This window comes from Myotis myotis, unplaced genomic scaffold (genome assembly GCF_014108235.1).
Source record: "Myotis myotis isolate mMyoMyo1 unplaced genomic scaffold, mMyoMyo1.p scaffold_m19_p_6, whole genome shotgun sequence".
Taxonomy (NCBI): Eukaryota; Metazoa; Chordata; class Mammalia; order Chiroptera; family Vespertilionidae; genus Myotis; species Myotis myotis.
The window spans coordinates 76,549,682-76,577,367 of NW_023416368.1; the positions used below are offsets into that span (position 1 = coordinate 76,549,682).

A 27,686-nucleotide genomic window follows, 5' to 3' on the forward strand; every position below is an offset into this window, starting at 1 on the left:
TGATGCCATAATAGTGGATCATTCAAAACTGCCAGGATTGGACCATTTCTGACTTTCAAAAACAGTAATTTCATATCATTCAACCTAGTATAATATTCCATTTGCCTGAGTCTCACTTTGTCTCTTGCTCCTCCCCCATACCCAAAAGTGGGCAATTTGAAGAGAAGACATCTCTGAACAGCTAAAATATTGGTTCCTGTTTCTATACTTCCCTTTCACCTTTCTCTGGGTCTTCCTCCCATTCCAATTTTCTTTCCCTCCTTGGGGGAATTTCTTAAATAATTATGGTCAAATAGAAATGAAATACAGGATACCTGATGCTGAAACTTCGTAGGATCCCGACTGCTCACAGGGACTACACTCCCATACACATGCAACTCTCGGACTATGGAAACACCTCCGACCAATTCAAAACGGAAGGTTTCCTCTGAACACTTTCGTAATCGCAGGAGGCCAATCAAAATGTCTTGATCTGGGTCTTCGTATGATAAGAATGTTTCCCAGCCACCATTTGCAACATAATCTCTCCTTACCAACTCAACCTGTTAAATAAAACAACAACAACACAAAATCAACAAACAAAACCGCATTTTTTAAAAATTAGAGAACAAAGTTCATTTTTATAAATATGTGTATTTACTTAGACTAATATCCACAATTAAGGATAAAAAATAATCACGAATTATTTCTTTTTACTTGTCCAATCTTGAACATCAATTAAATCAGAGTTCATGCATTGTTCATGAACTGTTTTTCCTCCTAGTGAGTGCCAGGGCCACTGATCACTAGCTACCCAGATACCAAAAAATTATGCTTCTGAAATCTCTTGATGTTGATTCCACATGTGGAGCACTCAAACTGCTCTACGTGTGCCACTCATGAGAGAAGCCCTTTCTGATGTTCCTGAACTATTATAAAAAACAGACAATTTTACAGTTTCATGAACATTTGAACTTCATTAATCTTGAGATTCTTACAAATATCTGGCTTAGTAAATGCTTCCATGCAGTTAAATCTCTGCTGCTCCATGAAGAGTCTCTAAGGTAAAATTATACACTATGCCACATGCATAGTTCTTAGGAGAATCCCTTGGCCCCAGAACTTTCAGATGCTCAATGGTTTAACTTTCTAGTTCTTCCTCCATTAAAACACTCTTTTGGGGGGAGGGGTATGTGTCAGTGTCACTTGTTCCCTGACAGCATCCCATAGGGCCTTAAATTATTATGTCTAGTTATGAGATTAATACATTAAAGAAAATTCAATCACTGGAAGAGTGGCTTTTTGGAGGAGACTTCTGTGGTAGCAATCTACATAGCTTTTGATTCAACTCATTGTTCAAGTGCCCTTGTACTTTGCATAAATATAAGCAATATGTAACAACATACATACACAGAAAAGCCAAACCTACGTATGTGGGCATCAGGCTCAAGTTTTGTGGAACCCCTGTCTGCTGGTAAGGGCGAATCTATTCATTTGATTACCTCCAATGGGCAATAATTTAACAGCTGCACACAATGAGATGAGCAGATCCCATCCAGCTTTACCTGAATATAGCCACTAGTCACATGTGGCTATTTACATTTGAATTAATTAAAATTAAATAAAAGTAAAAACTCAGTTCCTCAGCTGCACTAGTCACCTTTCAACTGCTTAATAGTCACATGTGACTTGGCAGATGCCACACTGGATGGCAGGTTATAGAACATCGCCAGCACTGCAGAGTTCTATTGCACAGTGCCGGTCCAGAATGAAGTTCAGATTTGGTTTTCCTAACCTGGCTCTTCTAGAATTCATCCCCTCATACTTGGCTCTTTCCTGGCTTGACATCTGTATCTGATCCACAATTACTCTTTGCTCATAGTTTACTCATTAACTTTGAGGATCCAATCCATTGGTAAGAAGATGTGGGTTCAGGCTTGACAGAAAAAGATTTATGAACAGGACCCAATCTCTCTATAAAATGAAGAAACTAACCTGATACGGCCGTACTTTGTGATGAATTTCTTGAATTCCAACCTCTCTGGTTCTCACATCTCGACACTGGGGAGAAAAAAAAAAAGTGAATGAGGGAGCAATTATAAAATTGGTAACTAATTCAATTTTTATTGAAACCACTCCACAAACCCCAGGCTCAAAATTAAGTTTGGATACAATTTACATTGAGATAAAAGAAGTGCACTAAAAAATGAAACCATCTTTAATAAATCTGAGGATGGGAACCATGGAATGAAAATGTATAAAGTGAGTGCAGTACAGTACTGCTTTTAAAATAAGTTTAGAATTCAAAAAAGATCGATATATAATGTAATATTGGAAGTAAAGAACATACATCCTAAAACCTGATAACGGTTTTACCCAGGGGATATAACTGTATTTGAAAGTGCAATCCAAAACTATGTATATAGAAGAGTAAAAAGCAAATTCCTAACTTTTAAAAACTCTCTCCTCTTTATGGCAGTTAATATTTTTAGCATCATCATATCTGTATCACTTTGGAAATCTTGTCAAAAAGAGGGATGCTGAAGAGTGCTGGTTTTTGTTGTTGTTTGTTTTGCAGAGAAGGGCACTGCAGAAGAAAGGATGGGAGGGCGGGAGGAAGGACAGAAGAAAAAAAGGGGTGGGGGGAAACTTTCTAAAAAATAAAATAAAAAAGGGACCTAGACTCATTTATTATATAACCCGAACTCCAGTCACAAATGGCTCTAGTGCAGTGATGGCGAACCTTTTGAGCTCGGCGTGTCAGCATTTTGAAAAACCCTACCTTAACTCTGGTGCCGTGTCACATATAGAAATTTTTTGTTATTTGCAACCATAGTAAAACAAAGATTTATATTTTTGATATTTATTTTATATATTTAAATGCCATTAAAGAAAAATCAACCAAAAAAATGAGTTCGCGTGTTACCTGTGACACGTGTGTCATAGGTTCACCATCACTGCTCTAGAGTCCAGGGAGGCACGGAGTTGCCTGCAGATATGGATGCAATGTCTGGTCTGCATAGCCAAGCATCTATGATGCAACTCTCACTTCTATTCCACATGCTCCATGGCCTGACATTTATAATTACAAATCCATAAAGTATTCAGTTATAGGTCTTATGGCCTATTTCCCTACAGAATAAACTGTAAGACTTATTTTCAGGGTTCTAACATTTTCTACCAGTGAGGAAGATCACCCTAGGAGATTTGATGATGTCATTCATGCAAGCTAAACCACCAACAGTGTATTTACGAAGGACTGCTAGATATGGGTAAAATTCCATAAGAAACACTAAAAGCTGCATGCCCCAGGAACCAGTCCAAAACAGTAATACCTTGCTAATGTGGATTCCATGAACTCAAAAACTGTATAGCAAACAAGGATGACAAGTCTCTGTAATTATAAGTCTATTACCTTTGTATGTTGTCTTTTAACTACAGCAGTTCTATATAGTAACTTGCATGTGAATGTACTATATTTACATGACCTTAATGATCGCCTGCATGCTATTGGGTTTTTTGGGGTTGGTTTTTTTTTTTTGTGGGAGTGGGGAATGCTTTTTAAAAGGCAGAGATTGGTATTTGCTTAATTGCTGGTATAGACATTGCCTCTGTGAACTAGATGTCTTTTGGCTATGACTGAATTCCAGTCTTTAGACTCAACCCCAGTTACTGAGAGGCTATCAAGGTTTATGAGGGTACAGGGCTAAAGACAATGGGTGGATGATAAGGTTATCAGGATAACCAGGCCAGGTCAGTCACTTTTAGTGGTATTTTCAAGAGAGAGAGGAGGTGGAAATGAAGAACAGCTGAATGGGAAGCAGAACAGACCTACAATCCTGTTTGGTTTATTAATTATTGCAAATACGTGAGCTGATTTTCTAGAACTTAAAATCATTTAATTTGGGGAGGAGGATAGAATAAGCCAATAATGTTCACACACTCTCCTCTGCACAATTTTCTGAAAAGTTTTCTCCACAGTAATTTGGCTAAGAGAATAGAATGCCTTGGGTAAGCCTTCAAACATGATACAAGGCCCTCAAAGTGCAGTCCATGCTTACATTGTGCATGAGGACATTCACAGCCCCAAACCACACCTAGTGAGCCAGAACCTCTGAAGGCAGAGCCCAGGAACCAGTGCTCAAGCCAACACCACTCCTGGCCTTTTCTCTTGAGCAATTCAGTTCTAAGAAGTAGTTTCTAGGGCACTGATTTTAAATCTCATAATACTTTAAGTAAGAATCACCTACAGAGATTTAAATTGCAGATTCCTGGGCTCTTTGTACTTCTAGGGCCTGCAGAAAGGAAGTGCTTAGTAAACATCTGTTCACTGGGTGTGGGATGGGGCTGTGAATGTCCTCGCGCACAATGCAAGCAAGGACTGCACTTTAAAGACATCGGTTTGAGGGCCTTGTATCATGTTTGAAGACTTACCCAAGGCATTCTATTCTCTTAGCCAGGTTGCTACGGAGAAAACTTTTCAGAAAACTGACTGAATAGATGCGAGGGTGGAGTGGGATGAGGAGACTGTTGTATGTGGCAATAGCATTGTCTGGTAATTACTTCACGCACGTAATCCTTGTTTTTCAAACGTCGTATCCTCATATACTGATCTAACCATTAGTCAAGAATCGAACACTCAATACTTCAAAAGAAAAATGTTTTTCAAAAAGTGAGTTAAGTACATAGTTGGCAATCTGGGTAGGTAGAAAAAAAATTACACTCTTTGAGAAGGGAGCAGAAGGGGTGTAAGGGATGGGATGCAGCCTTTGCAACCACTAGCTTCAACTTCAACATGTTACACAGTAAGAATACCTTCAATATTTGAAAGTTCTTTGACCAAACTCCTAAGCTTGTGAGACTATAAAAGTATTTTTGCATTCCAGATTACTTAGATCTCAACAGTTACAGTCAGACTCTTACCTGTATTCCAAGGTCCTTCATTCTTGCGAATGCCAGCTCTCTCAAATTACCGTGCTCGACTCCTGAGCTGACTAAGGGCATTGGAATATCCCTGTAGGAGAAAAAGATCAGCTGTTGTCAAGTATAAATCATTCTTTACAGCAGTAAAATAAGAAGACCTTAAAAAAGGAAAAAAGAAAACAAAAACTCAAACCCAAACAACCTACAATACAAATCAGAAAAGCAGAGGCTGAAGATTCTAAGCAGGGAGCCAGGTTCAGAGCTTCTCTATCCCTCAGTTTTCCCATCTATGAAATTATGATTTTCACCTACCACTCAGGGTTTCTGAGAAACACCTGATAAAAATCACTTTATAAGATTATAAAGTGCAAGCCAAACCGGTTTGGCTCAGTGGATAGAGCGTCAGCCTGCGGACTGAAAGGTCCCAGGTTCGGTTCCGATCAAGGGCATGTACCTTGGTTGCGGGCACATCCCCAGTAGGAGGTGTGCAGGAGGCAGCTGGTCGATGTTTCTCTCTCATCGATGTTTCTAACTCTCTATCCCTCTCCCTTCCTCTCTGTAAAAAATCAATAAAATACATTTAAAAAAAAAAGATTATAAAGTGCAAAATAAATATCTAATAACCATTAGTAATGATTTCTGGCTGAAGAGACATTTGTATTAAACAAAACAAGAAATAAAACTGTTCTGTTTTTTTTAAATCCAATTTTATAGCTAGTGAATGACAAGTAACCAAAAGCCCATCTTATCCAACAACTGGTCTCAAAGAATAATTTTTTTCCGTTTCCCAAAAACCTAAATGAGAAGTGACTCTGTAGTAGGAGAATAATAACTTGCCTAAAGGTGAGAGGAGAGAAAATTGATTTCCTGGCATTAATCTAGTGTAAAGTGCCTGGTATCAAGAAGACTTCAATCAAAAGTTGAAGTTCCATATAGTAACCCCAAACACCCTCTTCTAGAAAAGCAGTTTTTAAAAATCTGAAGAATATGCTCAGCACATCTGCTTTCTATTTAAAGACAAGACCCCAATTTGTTTTGTCTAATATCTGGTAGATTAGAAGAAAGATGCAGAATACACCAATTATCTTCTCTTATTTTTTGCTTTTGAATCAATTTGAGTCTTTTCCTTCTCTTGTTACTTACCCTTTCAAATACTATGTACAATTAGATCCTCCACCCATTAATTCTAATAAGATATTTCTCATTCACTCAAAAGTATCAAAAACCAATCAATTAGCATTAAAAACTATACAGAATAAGTCTATTGGGCTCTGGAAGTCAGTAGTTTCCATAAAGACACTATAAAACAATGACCAGTCAAAATTCTTTAAGATGACTCCCCAGGAAATCCAAAGCAAGAGTAACAACCAAAGTTAAAGTCTTCTCAATGCCCTTTTATACTTTAAAATATGGTATAAATAACTCACAAGTACATATGTATACTTTCACAACTTAAAGTGTAAAACATTGTTATATATGATGTGAAATTAATAAAACCAATGGCAACCACTGTTAGTAGCACACATGACAGACATTTGATTTTTGTTATGCACAGCAAGTTATGTTTTATAAAGGTGCCAAAATACTGAATTAGCAAATACTGAAGCATTGATCCTAGGGAAAATGCAGAATTGGTTTCCTGCAAGTCTTTAGTCACATTTTCTTTAACCGATCAATGCATAACCTTGTTTTATTTGTGTTTCTGTTTAAAGGCACTTCATTTAACATCTAAGTGATTCATTAATATTGCACTCGTGGCCAACAGCACTATAAATTCATGCCTCAGTGAAACCTCTAACCATGTATTTTCTTCATCAGGCACATTACAGCCTTCTTGTGCTTAGGAAACTAGATAGGCAGCACTATGCCTGGGGGCCATTTTAAATAGCAAAATCAACAAAAAGGTAGGAAATGTGTTATTGAATAGACTGTGAAAAGAACACTGTTTACAGCATGGGAGCTGAAACAAGTGCATAGTATCGCACCAATATCCTATTACTCCTTCGTCAACCCTCCAACTACCAGTCTACCACTTACCAGTGACTCCTGTCTGTAGCATCTTCCTATAATGGCTGTCAATGGTGATTATCTATTTCTATCATCCCATCTGTATTTATTAGCTGAGCTTGTATTGAAGGAAGAGCTTCCCCTTTTCCCTATTTATTCGTTTATTTATGAATTCATAGATTCCCATTTTATTCAATGAGATGTAACCTGGTATTAACCCATTTATTTTGTTGCTTAAGTTAGATTTGGCCAGTGGGCATGGATTCAGGCTGGCATTTGAGAATATTCACTTTTCTATTTCAAGGGGTACTATTTCAAGCTTAGTGGTGCTAATATTTGCAATTTACTCATCAAAAAACCTTTAAAAGGATGTCTAGAGATTTTTTGGTCTGAAGTTTCTCACATTCCAGAAGCATGTTTTGGTTGCAAATTGGCATTCCTGTTTAATGCTTTGCAGTGATTTAAATATCACATCGAGGCAGACAGCTGTCAAACAGCCTGTGGGCAGCAGCAGTTTAATGTGGCTCTATCATATGTCTGGACAGAATCTTACATTTAATCACTGACTGCACCCTCAGGCCTGCAATACAGAACCATCTATTAGGTGGTTCATAAAAACACCCAGTAAGATGTTATTGACTCAGCTGTCATAAAGTTAAGAGAGTAAATTAGTTAAGGGGGGGAGGGGGGGGGAAGGGGAGGGAAGGGTAGGGGAAATGGCCAATTAAAAATATCAAGTAATGTATTAGTAAAATATAGCATTAAAAAAAAAGACATCGTGTGTTCACTTGAAATATCTTCCCTTCTACTTTCTTTCCTGTCCCTCCCTCTTGACACTTGTCTAAAAATTAGTTCTTAAAATCTTCGCCATGTACACATTTAGATTCACTAATCAACATTAAGTAGATAGCCTATAATTGGTAAAAGCTGTCATAGGTAGAAATGAAATGGCCAGCCCAGTTGGTATAATGCAGTGATTGAGTGTTGACCTCTACACCGGAAGGTCACTAGTTCAATTCCCGGTCAGGGCACATGCCTGGGTTGCAGCCTTGATCCCCAAGAGGCAGCCAATCAATGATTCTCTGTCATCATTGATGTTTCTATCTCTCTCCCTTTTTCCCTTCCTCTCTCTGATATCAAAACATTTTTTTAAAGAAAGAAATGAAATGGCCAGATTTTCAAAAGGCATATATGACTTTCCATACTATGATTTAAAACAAAAATAAATCAACTATGATTATTAAAATTGTCTGGATTAAACACTCTGGGAGAACCTTTGCCAATGGTTTCTTTCTAGCAAGACATAACTGAATGCTTCCAAATTAGACTAATACCAGTTTTCCACATTCTAAGAATTGTTTTAAAAGTTTATAACTGAAGCCAGAAGAAACAATGCAGAGTCAAAGCCCTGTGACTCTCCTTCCCCAAATCAGAAGGTTTCTCAGCCCTTAACACTGTCTGAACACCTATCTTCCTCTTGCTCAGTTAGATATGAAGCTGTTTTACCAAGCTATTATTAGTGTTAAGTATACCATGTGAACATGGACATGGCTTTTGTGTTCCCTGGTGTTCTTACTTGTGCAGGAGAGAGGAGACAATTCAAAAGACCCCTCAAAGGTAAAGGTAAAATTTATGATTTTTATTTTTTTTTTAGCCATTTCAATAAAAAAGAATCTCCATTCTGATCCAAATTCCATAACTGGCAAATTATCCATAAACAGACAATCGAAATAAGAAGAAACACAAATAACCGGTTACATGGAAAAATATTAATGCTTACTATACCTACAGAAATGCAAATTAATACCCCTATGTAAATGAAATAAAAAATTTAATCATCCACATGTATAGAATTGTGGTAAAACCAGTAACTATTTACTCTAAACTGGTATTATCCTTCTGGAAAAGCATATCAATATAATTAGTGAAAATTAAAACATTCATTTATACTCCTCTTGTTCCAGAAGTATAATAATAATAATAAAATATGCTTAGATCTTTTATCTTACTCTGTTAGATCATACTGTTCTAACAGATAACTTCAACATAAGTAAAAGTTCCGTGTACATGACTCTGACCTGTAGCGGAGGCCAGGATGATTAAAAATTGAAAATAAAAAATTGGAAGCAACCTAAATATCCAACATTAGGGAACAGTTTACTGAATAAAACTGTTCCCAAACTAAAATGCTAGACTACTACGCTACATTAAAATTATAATTATATTATTCTAAGTCTTTAACAAGAAATGCAAATACCATATTTGCCAATGTATAAAATGTACTGCTGTATAAAGATGCATCCCAATTATACAAAGAAGTTTTGGGAAAAATAATGTAAGCCTGTTATTAATACATACATTGAAAGTGATTTTAAAGTAGCTTTATAGAGAAAATATTATTTTGTCCATATAAATATAGCTGGAAATTAAGAAAATATAAATTCTGGATAATTAGTAATATTCTACAAACTGTTGGAAAAAAGTATAAAATCACAAAATTAAAAAAAAATCTATTGGGACAAATGAATGGTGGTACAGAGCAGAAACACATCACACCATACACCTCAACTTGGCAAAAGACAAGTCTAGAATTTCAATGATTACCGATAACAAAAAGCGAGCCTGCCTACCTATCTCTATCTATCTATCTATCTATCTATCTATCTATCTATCTATCTATCAATCAATCAAAGCCTAAGTGACTGTTATGACCAAACAACCAGTCGACCAGTTGCTATAACGCACACTGACCACCAGGGGGCAGATGCTCAATGCAGGAGCTGCTCCCTGATGTCAGTGCACTCCCACAGCCAACTTCCCTACCCCTACTCTGCCAGCCAACCTCCCGCAATGCCCCCCGGCCCCCACCCGGCTGGCCAGCCCCAATCGGGACTGTGCGAGATGCCCCGATCGGCCCCCATCACCAGCCAGTCAGAGGGACCCCACCCATGCATGAATTCATGCACCAGGCATGTAGTATAAAATAAATGTGAATCATTTTTGTGCAGTATATATATATATATATGAAGAAAGCATGTAAGTAAAAGTGGGCAGAAAGTAAGTAGCAAAATATAATTAATTTGAATGAATTCTTATGCAGGTAGTCACAATAATATTCAATGCAAAACAAAGTAACATAATACACTTGAAGGAATTCTGCCCATGCTTACAGAAAAACAAATGCTAACTTGAACATTTGTCTACACCAAGCTACATTTAAAAAGCTAGAATTCTAATGGAAACTTGTATGACAATATCATAGCTGTATTCAAAACAAAAAATATAAAGTGGAAAATATAATAAAATTTTAATCTTTATACTAAGAAACCTAGAGAATAATCTCAAAGTTAAGTAAATTATCAGTCCCATAGCATGAAACTCTGATATCACAGCCAGATGTCTCTCCACCAAAGGCATTTACTGTCAGGAACTGAGTCATCACCATCTTCAAACAACACACTGTCCTAAAACTCAAGGAAGACATTCCTAACTACACATTTTTAAGGAGATTTAACCTATTTTACAGTATGTATTCCAGTAAGTTCTAATTCACCCACACATCTGTAAAGTAATAGAGTTAAATGTTAAGCCCACAGGAATCCTTTCAAAGATGGGTGTCCACCCAAAATGTATACGCACTTTAACAGTGGCTAGCTCAATTTTGAAAATGAAATGTATTTTAATAAAGACTGCCTTTATAATTATTCAAAGCGTGTGTACATTTTTGGGGGACATCCTATATAGCACGCAGTTGGCCTTCTGGAATTACAGCTGGGAACTCTGCTACAGGCTGACTCTCCAGAGAGAGAGATCTGTGGTGGGGTCATGCTGGGAGAACTGAGTACAGGGAGGTTTCTTTAGCTTCATGCTGGTTCTCCATGATCATGCCTTTCTCAGCAAACAACCTTTTGGTTATATAATGTGCATGTTCTTTTTAAAATATATTTTATTGATTTTTTTACAGAGAGGAAGGGAGAGGGATAGAGAGTTTGAAACATCGATGAGAGAGAAACATCGATCAGCTGCATCCTGCACACCTCCCACCAGGGGTGTACCCGCAACCAAGGTACATGCCCTTGACTGGAATCAAACCCAGAACCCTTCAGTCCGCAGGCCGACGCTCTATCCACTGAGCCAAACCGGTCAGGGCTAATGTGCATGTTCTTAATTCTTCCTGTCATTACCACTTTACAATTTTTCTATAGAGACTGTATTTGCTGCTGTTTTCTTGAAATCCCCTTGGGATAATGTCCCATAGTGATATTTCATAAAGTCTACAAAATTAAGCTTTTAATGTTATAGCAATGCCTCTGTTGCTTTTGACTCACTGATTATAGCAGTAAGAAATTTAAAGCTCAAAATGAAGAGGAGGATGCAAATTCCCCATCTGATTGCCTGTGTGATCTGTGCCTTGTTATTTCTGATAAGAAAACTTTGATGTCCACGGCTGTGAAATTTCTATCCTGTGCTATTTGTTACCATGCTGGGAGGTATCATCTTTTGGTTACCCTGTAATGTAAGTGCCTGACATTAAGCTTTTTGATTGTAGTATGAGCGCTTGACATTTTAAGTTTTTTACTGCCAAGGCATCCATTTCCGAAGGCATCCATCCTGAATAAACGTATGTATGACAGCTACCAGCAAAACAACCACACAAGGAACTAGGCTGCCCCCACTCATGAAGTTCACTTTTCCAGAAAGCCCTGGGTAACCTGGATAACTGACCATTTGAGTAGCCCCATTTCTCCCTTCCTGCACCCTAACTCCCTTTCTTATTATTTAAATTAGCCAATAGAGAGTGAATCCATAAAAACCTAGGCACCCCACCCTAGAACCCTAACAAAGGCAGAGCTCTAGGTCTGTGCTCTCTCCCATGCCCCCAAACTTGCTGTGCCCCTTGGGCTTGCTGGGTACCCTCAAGGACCTGTGAGTGATAAATCTTGCTCCTCAAAGTTCCCTGATGATTTCGGTGCAGCGCATCCTGCAGCCATAATAGAAGGCCTGGGGCTGGTCCTGCCACTACATTAACCTCCCCCCAAGCCCCTGCCCCAAAGTGGGGTAAATGTCTGTGCCGGCTCACCACAAGTCATCAGGCCAAGCAAGTACCTCGGGCATTCCTAGCAGACAGCATCACTATCAGCAGGCAGAGAGCCACGCGACAGTGATACTGTCACACTCTGTTCCTGGGAAGTAGTATCTTCACTGTTCTCTGGTTGCCCCAGTCAGTTAAATGCAAATAATCTTTTTCTTTTGTCTTTGCTAATACTTATTGCATCTTTATTTTCTATTGTATTAATTTAAATTTCTTGAAACAATCTTAAAGTTACAGAAAAAGTCCAAAATGCAGTACAAATAATTATTTTCCTTAACTATCTCAAAGTAAACTGGAAACACAATGTCCCAACACTCCCAAAACACTTTGAGTATTTTCTACAACAATGATATTCTCTTATAAAGCCATAATACGACCACCAAAATCAGGAAATTAAAACTGACACTTCACTACTGTCTAACCTTAGACTCCATTCTAGCTTCACCAGCGTCTCAAGATCTTTGTCCTTTATACCAACAGGATCCAGTACAACCTTGCGTTGGATTTAGCTGTCATGTCTCCTTAGTCTCCTTCAAAATGGAACTCTTCCCTCGATCCCCTACTTTTGAAGATTATAGTCCACTTATTTTCTTAGAAAGTTCCTCATTTTGGATTTGTCTGGTGTTTCCTTATGATGAGATTCAGATTATGGAGTTCTGGCTGAGTAATACAGAAGTGCTATCAGGTGGCACACAACCAGGATTTGTACTATTCCTAATAATATTCACACTGATCAGCTGCCATGGTCAAGTTACTCTTTTCTACTTTAATTACTAAAGACATTGTGGGAGGTACTTTGAAACAACGTACAGTCAATTCTTATCATTTGTGGTAGTTATGTTCTAAAAAGTTGCCATGAACATTTAATTAGTGAATATCATAACATTGCTCCTAGAGAAATACAGGGTTAGGTTCCTATGTGCAACATTTTCATCAAATGATCAATACATAACTTGTTTTATACATGTTTCTGTGTTGGGACACCATATATATTGAACTTGAGGCCAATGGTGCTGTAACTCATGGCTGAATGAAGCTTATCTAACACATATTTTCTCCATAAGGCACACTGTAGTCTGCTTACACTTAGGAACATTACACAACACTTCATTACCACACCTGGGGTCATTTTAAACAGTACAGTCACCAACAAACAGCATAAAAATGCAAAATGTGGCCATTAAATCAACACATCAACACACACACACACACACACACACACACACACACACACACACACACTTCTATTCCAAAACACTATGGAGAGTGCATTCTAATTATCTCCTTAAACCTAGCTAGCTCCCATTATCCTTAATATTAGGGCATACCTATAAGAACAACCTTCTGCAAGTAACCAATCTTTTGTTGCTGTCCTCTTCTCTGCACCCTCTCAGACACATCCTCTCCTCACCCTGCTCAGCTCTGACAGCCTGTGCCAGATCAGCCCTCCACGAGAATGCCCATTTTACCACATCTGGGCTGTCCCAGCCTGCACCACACCACTGCCTCCTTCACAAGAACACGCTTCTTTCTCAGCCAGCTCTGGCCCTGCAGCTCCCTACTTCTCCAAGTGAGACGCCTGCATTGTTCAGCACTTCCTTATGTCTTCTGAACTCAACTGTTCTGGAAAGGTAGAAAAAGGGGAAGGACAATGCAAACAATTCCGACAGCTGAATTTTTTACTCACTATCTCCTTAGTATCTAAGTATTTTAAAATACACAGATCATATAGACAATTTAGATCCTTAAGTTTGGCCAATAACTTCTTTATTTTTAAGTGTTTATTGATTTTCAGAGAGAGGGAGTGAGAGGGAGAGAATGATAGAAACAACAAATGATGAGAGAGAATCATCGATACACTGCCTCCTGCACACCCCCGACTGAGGATCGAGCTCGAAACCCGGGCAAGTGCCCTGACCAGGAATCGAACCATGACCTCCTGGTTCATGGGTTGATGCTCAATCCCTGAGCCACACCGGCCGGGCAATTTGGGCCAATAACGTAAAGAAGTTAAGAAGTTGTGGCAGAAGTATGGTGTAAATGTCCTTTGACCTTAAAGCAACTCCATTATTTTAGAGCCTTGGTAATTTTCCTTTGGTTGGTGATTCTGCCTGTTCACAGTAGTCATTGTTTTATACTATTAGTAACACAATTTTTGTGCTCAGTGGATACTAGTTGCAGCAGGAAACTGTATATGTATTTGCTGTCATCTTTTGACCTTATACAGTAACTCCCCCCTTATTCGAGGTCCTGCTTTCTTCAGTTTCAGTTGCTTGCAGTCAACCTCCATTCAAAAATATTAAATGGAAAATTCCAGAAATAAATAATCCCTGAGTTTTAAACTATCGGCTGCCGGTGCCACCCCCTTCCTCCCAGGACATGAGTCGTCCCTTTGTCTGGCATGTCCACGATGTCCACGCTGCCCACTCACCAGTCACTTAGTAGCTGTCTTGTTATCAGACTGACTGTCACACTGTAGTGAGTATGTCCAAGTAACCTTGATTTTACTCAATAATGTCACACTCATGTAACTTTTATTACAGTATATGGGTATAATTGGTCTATTTTATTATTGTTGTTAATCACTTATTATGCCTAATTTATAAATTAAACTTCATCACAGGTGTGTATGTGTAGGAAAAAACAGTATACATAAGGTTCACTACTATCCAGTTTCAGGCATCCACTGGCGCCTGTGGTCTTGGGACAAATCCCCCGCAGAGAAGGGGAACCGCTGTGTCTATAATACAGGAATCCAGGCAGCTTTTGACAGGGTGGTGGAAATGTGCCCAATGACCAACAAATACAGGAACAGTTTTGTTAGGATTGTAGATAAATAGGTAACTGTATGGCTTCTAGAATTTTTTCAATGTTATATTTCCAGTAAAAAAAAAAATTCTTAAAAGGCCCATAACTACAAATGAGATCATAATTTCTCCGATGAAAAAAACAGTTGATTTCCTTCATGCCATCAGGAATATGTCACTCTTTCTCCATATTTACATTATCTGCCAACAATGATTGTTGCTACTCTTTGTTTTACTTTCAGAGGCTCTAGGACAAGGATAACAGACACGTGGCCACACCTCCAGCTCCCACACCAACTTCTGTACCTGACTGAAGTTCACCAGAAGGAAACCCTGATCTAGATCATCCGCTCCAGGAACCAGGCACCATACCTATTTATCACCTCATGACTCCACGTCCTGGCTCATGGATGAAGGGAAAGGGGCATACTTGAATAAATATGACACTGGCAAAGTGGCTTGGACCTGGTTTCCTTTCATTTCTATCCCTCTCTGTTTATAGATAGCATTCTAGGTGTTCCTTTTTTAATTTAAAAGAATTCAAACCCCTCCATATGAAAGCAGACTATTCTCATTAGAAACTGTGAACAGAGTAATCACTGATTACTTCTGGCATAAAAGGTAACGCACTACCTCTGCACGCGGTACACTCGAGTCCATGGAGGCACAAGGGCAAGGATCCGAGCCACCAATTCAATCAGGTCGCTAGGCGAATAACTCTTATAGCGTCCTGATTTCCACAGCTCATAAAGCCCAGTTCCACGAATCACCAAGGTTGGGTAAAGTTTTAAACCATCGGGACGAAAAGCAGGGTTCTCAAAAAACTCCTGTGAATAGAGAACAGAAGATTACTTCTTCATTAATTATGTAGAGATTACGCATGCAAGTTTCAAACCTGGGCTGGCGTCTCTCACATACCTGCCTGGTCCTTAGAATGCCTTTCCTTTCCACCCAAGGAGGGGATGCAGACAGAAGAGGAATCCATTGTTTTTACAGCCTCACTAGGGCAAAGCATGTTTGCTGGACCCAAGGCCCTCATCACAGCCCTGTCCATTGCTGCAATGTCACCGCACGCCACTCTCACCACCTTGCCTTTTCGCCCCTACAAAGGCAATTTTCTCTGCCTGGAAAGTCCCTCAATTTTTCTTCATCTACCTAATCTTCAGGCCTCAGCTTAAATGTCAGTTCTTCAGAGAGGCCTTCCTGACCTTCAAATATAAACTGCCTGACTTAAAAAAAAATCCTATCGAGTTCTATATTACCACTTTCTTAACATCATCATACTGACAATTTATCCAGTGCCTACCTTCACCGCTAGACTGTATAATCTTTTAATAATAAAACATATTGTGCCAGAGATCACCATCTGGCCTGCAAACCTAAAATGTTTACTATATGGCCCTATGCAGAAAGTGTACCGATCCCTGGATAGGACTATTTTGTCCTCAGACCAACTGGCACCATTCCTAACCTGGGACATACACTCTCCATTTGTTATCTGGACGTTGAGCGATACATTTTATTCATCTACTGTGACATAGCCATTTCCTGTACTATATCATCCCAGCTGGCTGCCTTATTTCTTTATTTGGGATGTAGCAGGAAAACATAAGGCAGTCTCCCTTCCATGACTCTGCACTCCTAATTTGTTCTTATCTTGATTTTGCAGGATATATGGTGGAGGAATGAAGGTGGACTCATACAGTTCCCTTCACCCCCACCCTAGCTTTAGCATCTATTCAGCCAGCAGTACCATATCTTCTGAACTATAAAATGCTTTTTATCTTGTGCTCTGTTATTCCTGCAGAGCTTTCCATTATTTAACTTGCTTTACAAAGAAATGTAACTGCAGGGTATTTGATCTCTCTCACTGATTTGTCATATTCTTAAAATGCTATATTCTTTGTGCACACTTTGGTCTTAAAGATATTTCCCTGTAATATTTATATAGTAAAGATTCATCAGGTCTTCAATAAATATTCCATAGCCATCCACAAAGAGCATGCATGCAAGTCATTCTCTTCCTAGTCTGATTCCGTATTGAAACATGGGGTTTCAGAAAAGTACTTCTGAAACTTGTATAATAAATTTAGGAGATATATGGGCTGACATACTCCTGTAAAAAGAATAATAGGTAAAACTGGTTCTAGATTTCTGGTTAAACACTAAGAATTTAAATATGTGTTTCTTTCCTTCCAAAACCATGCTAAATTTTTGTTTTAATTTTAAATTTTTAAAATTGATTTTAGAGAGAGGAAGGGGAGAGGGGGGAGAGAAGGGGGGGAGGGGAGAGAGAGAGAGAGAGAGACATCTATCGGTTGCCTCCACACACGCCCCACCTGGGATGGAACCTGTATCCTGGGTATGTGTCCTAACCGGGAATCAAACCCGCCACTTTTTGGTGTGCAGGATGATGCTACAACCAACCAAGGTCTGGAAGACCAGCCAAGGCCTTCCAAAACCATGCTAAAATAACAGGAAATAATACAATTTTTTAAAGTATAAATCAAAGGAGACAGGAGGGGAACAGGTGATGGAAGATTGGTAAATGACTTTGCCAGTGACATGAACTGCAAATAAAGTATCTGTAAAGTGGGACAGATACTAATGAAAGGCCAGCTCAGTCACACCCGCGTCCCAGAAAGGTTCATGGATCACAAGTACCAGGAACTGGGCAGGTGGGAGAGAACACTTGATCAAAACCTGTACATGAAGGGATTTATCCCTTTCCTTATCCCTTATCACCTTCCTACAGGCAGTTGCCTGACTTTTGCTGGAGATACTGGAAAGCCTCTGGACTCTGAGATTCCAGGTACAAAGGAAGGCCTGAGTGAGGACCCAGAGTGAAAACAGGGAGATTAAGTGAAGGCCAGCACGCTGACTGGTGGACTTCCTGCTGCAATTTTCTGTGATGTGCGCACAACACCCACTCCGAAGGAGGAAGCTGGAGAGTTATCTCTGGATCAATTAAATGGCTCCAAATAAGAGCTCCATATACTGACATTTGGAAATTCCCTACAGAAAGGAGAGCACATTACATGAACATCCTTCAGTGAGGCATACTGGCAGCTAGCTACATAGAGCTTGCAATCTGGTTTTTAAGCCTCTCACTTTCAAAGTATGACCATTTGGCTAAGGATCATTAGAAACTAGAAGCCTAGAACATAAAAAGCAGACCAAAACAAAGAGAGAAAAAGGAATTGGGGGGAAAGCAAGGCAAAATGGAAAATAAAACATAAAGAAAACAACTATAATAATTCCATCAGAGAGATAAGAAAAGACTTATTAATCTGTAAAACAAGGACAAGATACTAGAGAAATCAAACAGCCAGCATAAAAGAAAGAACCCTTAGAAATGAAAACTATTTAACAAAAGTCATTTAATAGAAAGGCTGAAAGATAAAGGTGAGAAAATAAGAAAGCAGAAAAAAAAAGGCAGATAAAACTAGAAAAGAATTTTATATGATCAGTCTGGGAAATCCAACATTTCTTAGTAGGTTTTAGAAAAAGAACATAAAAAAATGAAAGGGAGAACATTATCCTGTATAGTCTGCTCTTGTATCCGAGGATTCTGCATTTACAGGTTTAAAATATTCAGAAAAAAATGTTATGTTGTTACTGACAGGTACTGTATTGTTAGGCCTACAATGGTTGCATCTGCATCGAACACGTACAGCCTTTTTTCTTGTCATTATTCCCTAAATACTATAAATATAACAACTATTTTCATAGCATTTACATTGTTAGGTATTATGAGTAATCTAGAGATGATTTAAAGTATATGGGAGGATATGTGCATGTTATAAACAAATACCACACAATTTACATATGGAACTTGAGAATCTGTGGATTTCATTATCTAGAGGGGTTCCCTGAACCAATCCCCCAGAATACCAAGGGACCACTATAGCACAAAGAAATTTCCCAATGACAGGGTCCTTTAATATCGAACACAATTAATTTTAAAACTCTTGCCAAAATATACCTCTATGAAATTGCACTACATATGGGATAAAGAGAATTTCCTAAAATATCTGTATGGAAAAAAAACAAATTACATACATTATAGGATTCAGGAATAAGGAATATAAGATTAAGAATAATATTGTGGTTTTAATAAACATACATTTGTTGGTTATTTGAATTTCCTATCTGTGAAGTATCTGTTCAAGTTTTTCTGCCCATTCTCCTACTGGGCTATTTGTTTTTTCTAATTGATTTGTAGAAATTATTTCTTTTAAGGCAATTTATCAATTAATTTTGCAGAGAATTTTTCTTTAGGGAGGAATCAGATTTCTCATTTTAGCTCTTTTGTCACTCATTTGCTAGGATGCAGGTAGAAAAGGTATATGTTCTGCTCATATTCCCTGTAGGTTTCTCTCAAGATTACAAACCAGCAGATAAATCTATTTACATGAAGGACTGTCTTTGCAATGTTATTATTAAACTATTCTTTACAGTAGTTGCCTCCCTTATCTGTGGCTTCCCTTTCACTTACCCACGGTCTGAAATTTTAATGGTCTGAAAATATTAAATGGAAAATTCCACAAAACAATTCAATAAACAATTCATAAGTTTTAAACTGCTTGCTGTTCTGAGTAGTGTGATACCATCTCTCGCCAAGACATGACTCATCCCTTGTCCAGCATGTCCACCGTATACAATGCATTCCCATTCGTCACTTATTGGCTATTGCAGTTATCAGGTCAACTGCCAGGTATTGCAGTGCTGGTATTCAAGTAACCCTTATTTTACTTAATAATGGACCCAAAGTGCAAGAGTAGTGATGCTGGCAATTAGGATGTGCCAAGAAGCCGTAAAGTGCTTCTTTTATATGAAAAGATAAAAGTTCTCTACTTAATAAAGAAAAATAATCATATTCTGAGGTTGCTGAGACCTATCTGTGAAATTGTGAAAAAGGAAAAAAAAATTTATGCTGGTTTTGTTGTTGCACCTCATACTGCAAAAGTTAGGTCCACATTGCATAAGTGCTTCGTACAGAGAAGTTTGAGGGTAGGAGATATAAACAGAATGATAGCAATGTGCAGTGCAAGAAAGCATTGGGGCTACACAAAGACTCCAGCAAGGGATCCCTTAAAATGAGTGACTACAGCCACGGTGTGGCTCGGTTGGTTATGGCATTGTCCCATGCACCAAAGGGTCTTTGGTTTGATCCCCTATCAGGGCGCATATGTGAGGCAGCCAATCAATGTTTCCTTTCACATTGATGTTTCTCCCCCTCTCCCTTCCTCTTTCTAGAATCAATGAAAAACATATCCTCAGGTGAGTATTAAAAAATGAGTGACTACATTCACATGACTTTTATTACAGCATATTGCTATAGTTGTTCTTTGTATTATTAGTTACTAGAGGCCCGGTGCACGAAATTTGTGTATGAGCAGGGTCTCTGGGCCTGGCCAGCAATCAGGGCTGATCTGTGGGACGACTGGGGGACTCCCACTGGCACCTGCCTTGGCTGGCCTGAGGCCTGCATGCTGAGGGCAGCTCCTGTGACGAGCGTCTGCCCCCTGGTGGTCAGTGCACGTCATAGTGACCGGCTGTTCTGATGTTCCGTCGATTTGCATATCAGACTTTTATTATATAGGATTGTTAATCTCTTACTGTGCCTAATGAATAAATTAAACTTTATCACAGGTACGTATCTGTAGGAAAAACCACAGCATATATAGGGTCCAGTACTATCTGCGGTCTTGGAAGGTATCCCCCATGGCTAAGGGGGAACTACTATATTTTGAAGACACTAAGGAAATGGACACCGAGACTCAGATATTCGCTATTATTTGAAACATGACACATTTTTTCCAAAGGCACTTACAGTTATGAATGCAGGCTATCCCATTTGCCCACCTAGGAACTGTGTTAAAGAAAAGTGTGTTTCAGGTGCCTTTTAGGTTTGGAGTCTGAGTTCCTAGCTATTAACTACTGAGCGGGTATCAGCTTCAAAATCTATTACACAGCCAATAAGGGGGAATCAGTAACAGTGACATCTGTGAATTAATGCTGTCTTATAAATAGGCTTTCAGCTGTAATTCACTGGCTTAAAAATAATAAACTTTTTAAAAGGAAGGAATTATTAACTTCACAAATAAGGCATGGTAAATTCTATCTTTTATAAACAGAGCAAAAGAAAAGTATTTCTGCGGATGAAATAACTTATAAATATTTTCATCATCTTCTCTAAAAGGCTATCCCTAAGACATTCTCTGTCTATGGATCTGAAGAAAAGTTTTGACCAATCTCGTTTCCCAAAACAAAACTAACAAGGGTTAAGTTAACATACGATAGAGTAAAAAGGAAAAAAAACACACAAAAAAACACACAACCAAATCCCAGAACTAGGTATTAAAATTCAAATAACAGAAAAGTATAAGAAAACAGTATTTTCTTTCACTGATTAATGAAATTCTAAAAGAGAATGGCAGTTCTAACCTTAGAAGTGTCTAAAGGAATCATCAAGCAAGCAAGAGAAAGATCTGAAAACAGGAGCAAAAGTGAAAGGCCAAAGATAGGGTGGGGAAAATATTTGTAAAAAATATAAAAAACAGTAAGTCCATAATGTCCTTACCTGGGTGTTCATCTAAATTAATATTAAAAATATTCATATCCAATAGAGTCAGAGGACAAAAACATACCAATTCCAAAAAGATGAAAGAAGTATAATTATTAGATATAAATTTGAAAAATATATTACTATTATTATAAAATGCAAGTTGAAATAGCATCCATCAGGTTATCCATCAGGTTAGCAAATAAAAAAATATTATATGTACATATACATACAGAAAATACATAAACAGGAGACAACCGTTTGGGGGAAAAGATAACCCTGCTGAAATGAGTGTAAATTGTTACAACCCTCTGAAAAGCAAATAAAAAATGATGATATTTTTAAAGTATTAATACTTTCACCTAATAATTCTACCCCAGGAAATTTATCCTAAAGAAATAATCCTGCCCAGCCGTGTGGCTCAGTGACTGAGTGTCGACCCATGAACCAAGAGGTCAGTAGTTTGATTCCTGGTAAGGGTGCACGCTGAGGTTGCAGGCTTGGTCCCCAAGAGGGGGTGAGTAGGAGGCAGCCGATGGATGTTCTGCTCTTATCTCACATTGATGCTTCTATCTCTCTCTTCCTTCTCCCACTCCCCTTCCTCCCTCCCTCTCTCTCTCAAAATCAACAGAAACGTACTTTTTCTAAAAAAGAAATAATCCTAAATATTACACAAAGTTATAGGCATAAAATTGTTTACCTGAAGTATTATTTACACTATCAAAAACTGGTATTCAATTTTTAAAAATTTGGAAGTGATTAAGCAAAGTATGGCATATTTATTCACTGGAAATTAAGCAGATATTTCAGTATAAGCATTTTAACAGAGACCAAGCTATAACAGGATAAATGCCTGTTATAGTGTCAAGTGGAAAAGCTATTAAAAGAATTATTTATCATATATATAACTGTGCCTGTGTGTATACATGTATAAACCATCTCATCCCCCCAAAAACCTGAAGTCTAACAAAATCCTAAAAGGGAGTAAATGAAAATGTCAGGGCTTTACTTGGTGTTGGGCTGTGAGTGACCCCTCTTTTTCTACTGTGTTCCCACTACTCTATAATGGGAATGCACTGTCTTTTAATGGGAAAAATAATCAACAATCAATAATAAAAAAGAGCAGAGAGGATAGAGCGTCGTGCGGAGGCCTTCTAAACTGGCCGGGCGTAAGGTGACACTTACTATAAACTGTTCGATGTCTCTCTCCAGTCCCACGTTTGGCAGATCAGGCATCATATGAGCCACGACCTTGAAACCTGAATCTTTGGCCAGGTGGAATGACTCACATACCGCCTTCACGGTGTGGCCCCTGAGGAGAGAAAATCCACGTTACACAAATAAATGGGCAACAAGGTTAACACAAGGAGCAGAGGAAAAACAATCTCCGAGGCATGTAATGAAGAATAATATAGTTGGGGGAGTGTGTGTGTGTGTGGGGGGGGGGGGGGGGGAGAAACATTGATTTGTTGTTCCACTTATTTATGCATTCACTGGTTGTTGCTTTTATGTGCTCTGATTGGGGATGGAACCCACAACCTTGGCATGGTGGGACAACACTCCGATCAATTGAAATGAGGCCAGGGCCTCATTTTTACTTTTGGGATATTTCTCAGAAATTCCCTATGCACCCAATAAAGGTTCTGACACTAAAATTATTTGGTTTAGCAACAAAGGCAAAATAAGCTTACCAATGTAAATATCTAACTTAGAAACCAGATTAATGAGCTCAAAACCATGCAGAAGCAGCATCCTACTATTTCTTTTCCTTTTGAAATCTTTTGAAATGAGAGAGAGGAAGAGAGGAGACACACACATACCTATATACAAAACATATTTCACTCTGCTGGGTTGGAGGGTCCTTTAAAAAGTGAGAAGACATAATAATTTAGTGACGAGGCAGAATCACTTGGGCCAGACGGATCAGTCATCTTATCATTCTAGTGCCCTAGGCAAGTAGGAAGCAAGCTCAATTAAGAGTTTGGAGCTACCAAAGACTGAAGCCTGTGTCAATCCTTTCACCACCAAAACGTTCCCATTCACCACCAAGCAATCCTGGAGACCAGGTATTCCGTCATTTCCATGACTTCCACTTCTCACCTCTTTTTGCTAATAACCTCCCAATTTATGTGATTAGGCTGGACCTCTCTCCTGATACCACACCAGGATAGCCAATACTCTATAAAGCTGCACTGTGCAACACTGCAGTTCATTAGGGACATGTGGTTTTTCAAGTCTATACTTAAATTAATTAAAATGAAAAATTCCGTTCCACAGTTGCACTATCATATTGGAGAGCGCTGGTAAATCACATTTCGATCACTGCAGAAAGTTCTGTTGGACAGTCTTGCTCTAAAACAAGCTTCAACTGGATGTTCCACAAATATCTAAAACTCAGTATATGTAACTCATCTTTCCTCCAAACCTCCTCTTCTCCCCAGTCTCTCTTACCCTCATTTCCACTCAGTCACCAAACACTGTCATTCACTTTTCAGGGCATCATTTCTTGCTTAAATTACTGCAACAGCCTGTTAACTGGTCTTCCTTCTAGCTTCCTCTTAATCCAACCCCATACTGTGCTCCCCATAAAGTAATATTTCTAAAATGCAGAGATGCTTGTATCACAACTTACCTTACAACCTGTCCTTGGGTTACAGCCCAAACTTCAAAGGCCTCTCAGAATTTGGCCCCTCTGGCTACCTTTTCAGTCTCACCTCTTACTGCTTTCCTACCTCACACTCTACACCGCTAACCAAACTAAACCACTCTGAATTCCCTAAATGTGTCATGTGCTCCCATCCTCAGCAGTTTGCTCTTATTTTTCTTTCTGCCTGAAATAATTTTTCTCTTCCACATCTAAGTCATACTCTTCCTTTAAGTAAGATATCAGCTTAGATGTCCTTTTCTTCAGAAAGCTTCCCTAATTTTTAAGAAACTTTTCATCTCCACAGGTTCCTCTCTAGCACAGCTCTCCATTCCTGCAGCAGTCCAGCCAGTGCTCCTGGCTAGTCTTCCCCTACAAGAATGCATTCTATTTAGGTTAATCTTCTCAAGCCTGATACCCATCAGAGTCTTCCCTGTGCTCAAAAAGACTCAACAGACCTCTATTACCTCACAGAAAGACCCCACCCTCCTTAGCCTGGCATCCTTCTTGGTTGACTCTAAGATGCTGACCATGTATGTCTCCCTAGTTCCCCTTTACTTCCCTCTCCTGGCACAGCCCCCAATCACGTCTACACAAATCGAATTCAAGTAGCCTTTAAGGTCCAAATCAACACAAACCTGCTCCCTCAAGCCTGCCTTCACCACCCTAGGTCAGTGATCAACGCTGATTAATAAACTCCTGAAATCTTTTTTTACTAATTTACCAATCAATCACAAAGTTCCTTCTACAGCTAGCCTTTCATCTGTACCTTTTCCCCTCAACTCAGTGACAGTGTTCTAGAAGGAAGAGAACCTCACATGGCTCTCTCAACCTGTTTTTCTTTCCTTCCTTACACCCCCAAATTTCTCAATGTTTATACCCATTACCTCACCAACCTTTCTCCCACTACCCTGTCAACTGGCATCTGCTTCACAAACACTAATCTCTCTTAAAACTCACCCTGACTTCATTTCTATTCAAACTCTTTTCTTTGTTCCCATTCTCCTTTGCTTTCTCTCTTACTTTAACTACTGACCTTGAGCCCTAACTTCTGCTAACCTTTTGGGAAGGCTGTTTATGACAAGACGAGGAAGAGATCTACTAAGCATGTGTATAGGCAGCTGGAAAAAGTCTGTAGACAAAGACTGAAAGTCAAGGGAAGAGGGGTAGAGCAGAGATAGAAGAATGAGTCTAAAGGAGGAATGCCTACACCTCTTTCTTTAAGAGTGGTAGGAAGAAGGGAACATGTATATAACTGGTGGGAGAAGAGGAAGGCTTGTGCAAGAGCATTTGCCATCATCTCACCTGTTGGTATCTCTGGCCACATCTTCGTAGACACTCTGCACCCCAATCTCCAGCCTTGTACAGCCATAGGTCAGCATGTCACTTAAATGCCGCTTCATGCAATAATCAGGTCTGGTCTCAATAGTAATTCCAATACACTTTGTGAGGCTCCTCTCAGAATACCTGTAGAGCAAATCTGGAAGTAAACCACCTGCCACAGCTTTAGGACTATGCTTCCATTTAAAGCAGTGGATCTCAACCTTGGCTGCACATTAGAATCACCTGGGAATCTTTTTAGACGAGATTGGCGCGTTCAGGGTGGTATGGCCGTAGACCACCTGGGAATCTTTTTAAAATCCTGATTTCTGGGCCTCATCCTCCGGAAATTCTGTTTCTTTGTTACTAATGTTGTGGCCTCACCCCATAACAAAGAAATAGAATTTCTGGAGGATGAGGCCCAGAAATCAGGATTTTAAAAAGATTCCCAGGTGATTCTAATGTGCAGCCAAGGTTGAGAACCACTGATTTAAAGGATTGTATTCTTTTCGTCCTCCCAGAAAAAGACAGTGGTTAAGAGCATGGGCTTTGGAGCCAGGCTATTTAGATTCAAATCCTGGCTCTGTTATTTCCTAACTATGCAAACAGGAATGCCATTAACCTCTCTGTGCTTTGGTATCATTATCTGCAAAATGAGGATAATAGTACCTATGCCTCCTAGAATTGACGTGACTGAACTAGCATACAGTGATGTTGTCATCATTATCATTCTTTTGCAGTATGCTACAACCATATTCTCCTTGAAAGCAGTGATTTCAATGGTCAAAACTCTATTTTTCAATTCTTAGCAACGATTTTTCATAAATGAAAACCACCTGTATTACTTATTTCACACTCTATATTTTTGTCATGTTAAATTAAAGAAGGGAAGGAAGTTATGTATAATGATCGTAGGAATAATTTTGGGGAAATATCTTCTACATATAAGAAAAGTCTTTCTGCCAAGCCAATTAATCTTAGCGAATGATTTACAAAATTAAGAATCTTCTTTTCTCTTCTGTTAAAATCACATACCAGAGTAGTGAGTACCACTTTAGATGCAAGATGCCCGAGTTAATGGCCGCAGTGCTGGCCAAAACTCAGATAAGTAAAAATGACCTGGTAAGGGAGCTATTGATGTAGGAATAGAAACTAATATTCAGAGACCATTGTGGCCAAGCACTATGCTATATATACTCCATACATATCAAATGATCCCATCAGCTCTATGAAGCTTGTCTTATTATCAGTTTTACAGATGAAGAAACTGAAAATCAAAGAGATTAAATACTTTGTTCATGGGTACACAGCTCACAAAATTCAAGTCAGGATTTGAAGTTGGGTCTATCTGACTTCAAAATCTTTGCTCTATATTTCTTTTCTTTTTTTTAATCCTCGCCCAAGGATATGCTATTGTTTTTTAATTGATTTTAGAGAGAGAAGAGGGGCGAGGTGGGGTAGAGGAGGCAGAGAGAGATCTCAATCGGTTGCCCTCTCGCACCCACCCCACCCGGGGATCGAACACGCAACCTAGGTATGTGCCATGATGGGGAATCGAACCTCTCAACCAACTGAGCCGCCTGGTCAAGGCTCTATATTTCATTTTATCACAGTGCTCAAACAATTCATTAGACATCAGATTTCCTTTTCAACTTCTCTAAATGTCCTAGAATCCAATAATTCTTCATGACGCACCCTTTCTTAACTTTCTCGATTCTTTGGGGAGGGTTAGACAAGCCTCTTTTTTTGCCATTAAATTTAATTTCCTCCTTTCCAAAGAAGTTCATAGCTCTTCCTTGAAAAGTAAAAAATCATAAAATTTCCATCCTTTAAGACTACTCCTTTATTGTCAATAAAAACTTATTTAAAGTTAATATTAGTAATAACTATTAAGAAAGTTAAGAACCACAGAACTGGAAGAATGATTCTGAAGTCTTTCATTATAGACAGTCAAATTCTTTTGTACTGTTTATTACTGTATTCTATAAGGTTCTTCTGTATAGAATTATATGAGCGATAAGACTAAAGTCAAACAACTAGTCCAAGAATCGTAAGACAAAAAAGGGCTCAGATTTTATAAAATAGTCTAAGAAAGAATACTAAATCATTTGACTTTTCTGAAACAATCTAATCAGAAAGCACCAGGCCTCACAAATAGACGGGTACCAAGGCCTGCAGTAACAACGGTATGTAATGCCATACGATAAATGTAACTCATCTTCTTTAAATATCAGTTACTGTTTGGGGGGGAAAATTATTTTTTAAAATTAAAACAAACACATATGGAGAAAGAAAACTGCATGAAGGATACTTTAAGAAACAAAAAGCAGAAAAACTCAGAGCATA

General features: G+C 38.7%; 1 protein-coding gene and 1 non-coding gene across 4 annotated transcripts in view; both read right to left on the minus strand.

Annotated features, from left to right (window-relative positions):
* Nucleotides 1-27,686, minus strand: part of ELP3 (elongator acetyltransferase complex subunit 3) — a 147,207-nt gene that overhangs the window by 82,094 nt on the left and 37,427 nt on the right. For all 3 annotated transcript variants that reach the window (XM_036313503.1, XM_036313501.1, XM_036313500.1), the window contains exons 8-13: nucleotides 25,326-25,487; nucleotides 22,562-22,688; nucleotides 15,442-15,635; nucleotides 4,903-4,993; nucleotides 1,975-2,040; nucleotides 315-542 (exon numbers count right to left, since the gene is read on the minus strand). In XM_036313503.1, coding sequence (XP_036169396.1) covers nucleotides 315-542; nucleotides 1,975-2,040; nucleotides 4,903-4,993; nucleotides 15,442-15,635; nucleotides 22,562-22,688; nucleotides 25,326-25,487 — 868 coding nt within the window. The remainder of the gene's footprint in view (nucleotides 1-314; nucleotides 543-1,974; nucleotides 2,041-4,902; nucleotides 4,994-15,441; nucleotides 15,636-22,561; nucleotides 22,689-25,325; nucleotides 25,488-27,686) is intronic.
* On the minus strand, nucleotides 763-896 carry LOC118659501. Its single transcript, XR_004968611.1, has one exon. It is a non-coding gene; the product is annotated as a U11 spliceosomal RNA (small nuclear RNA).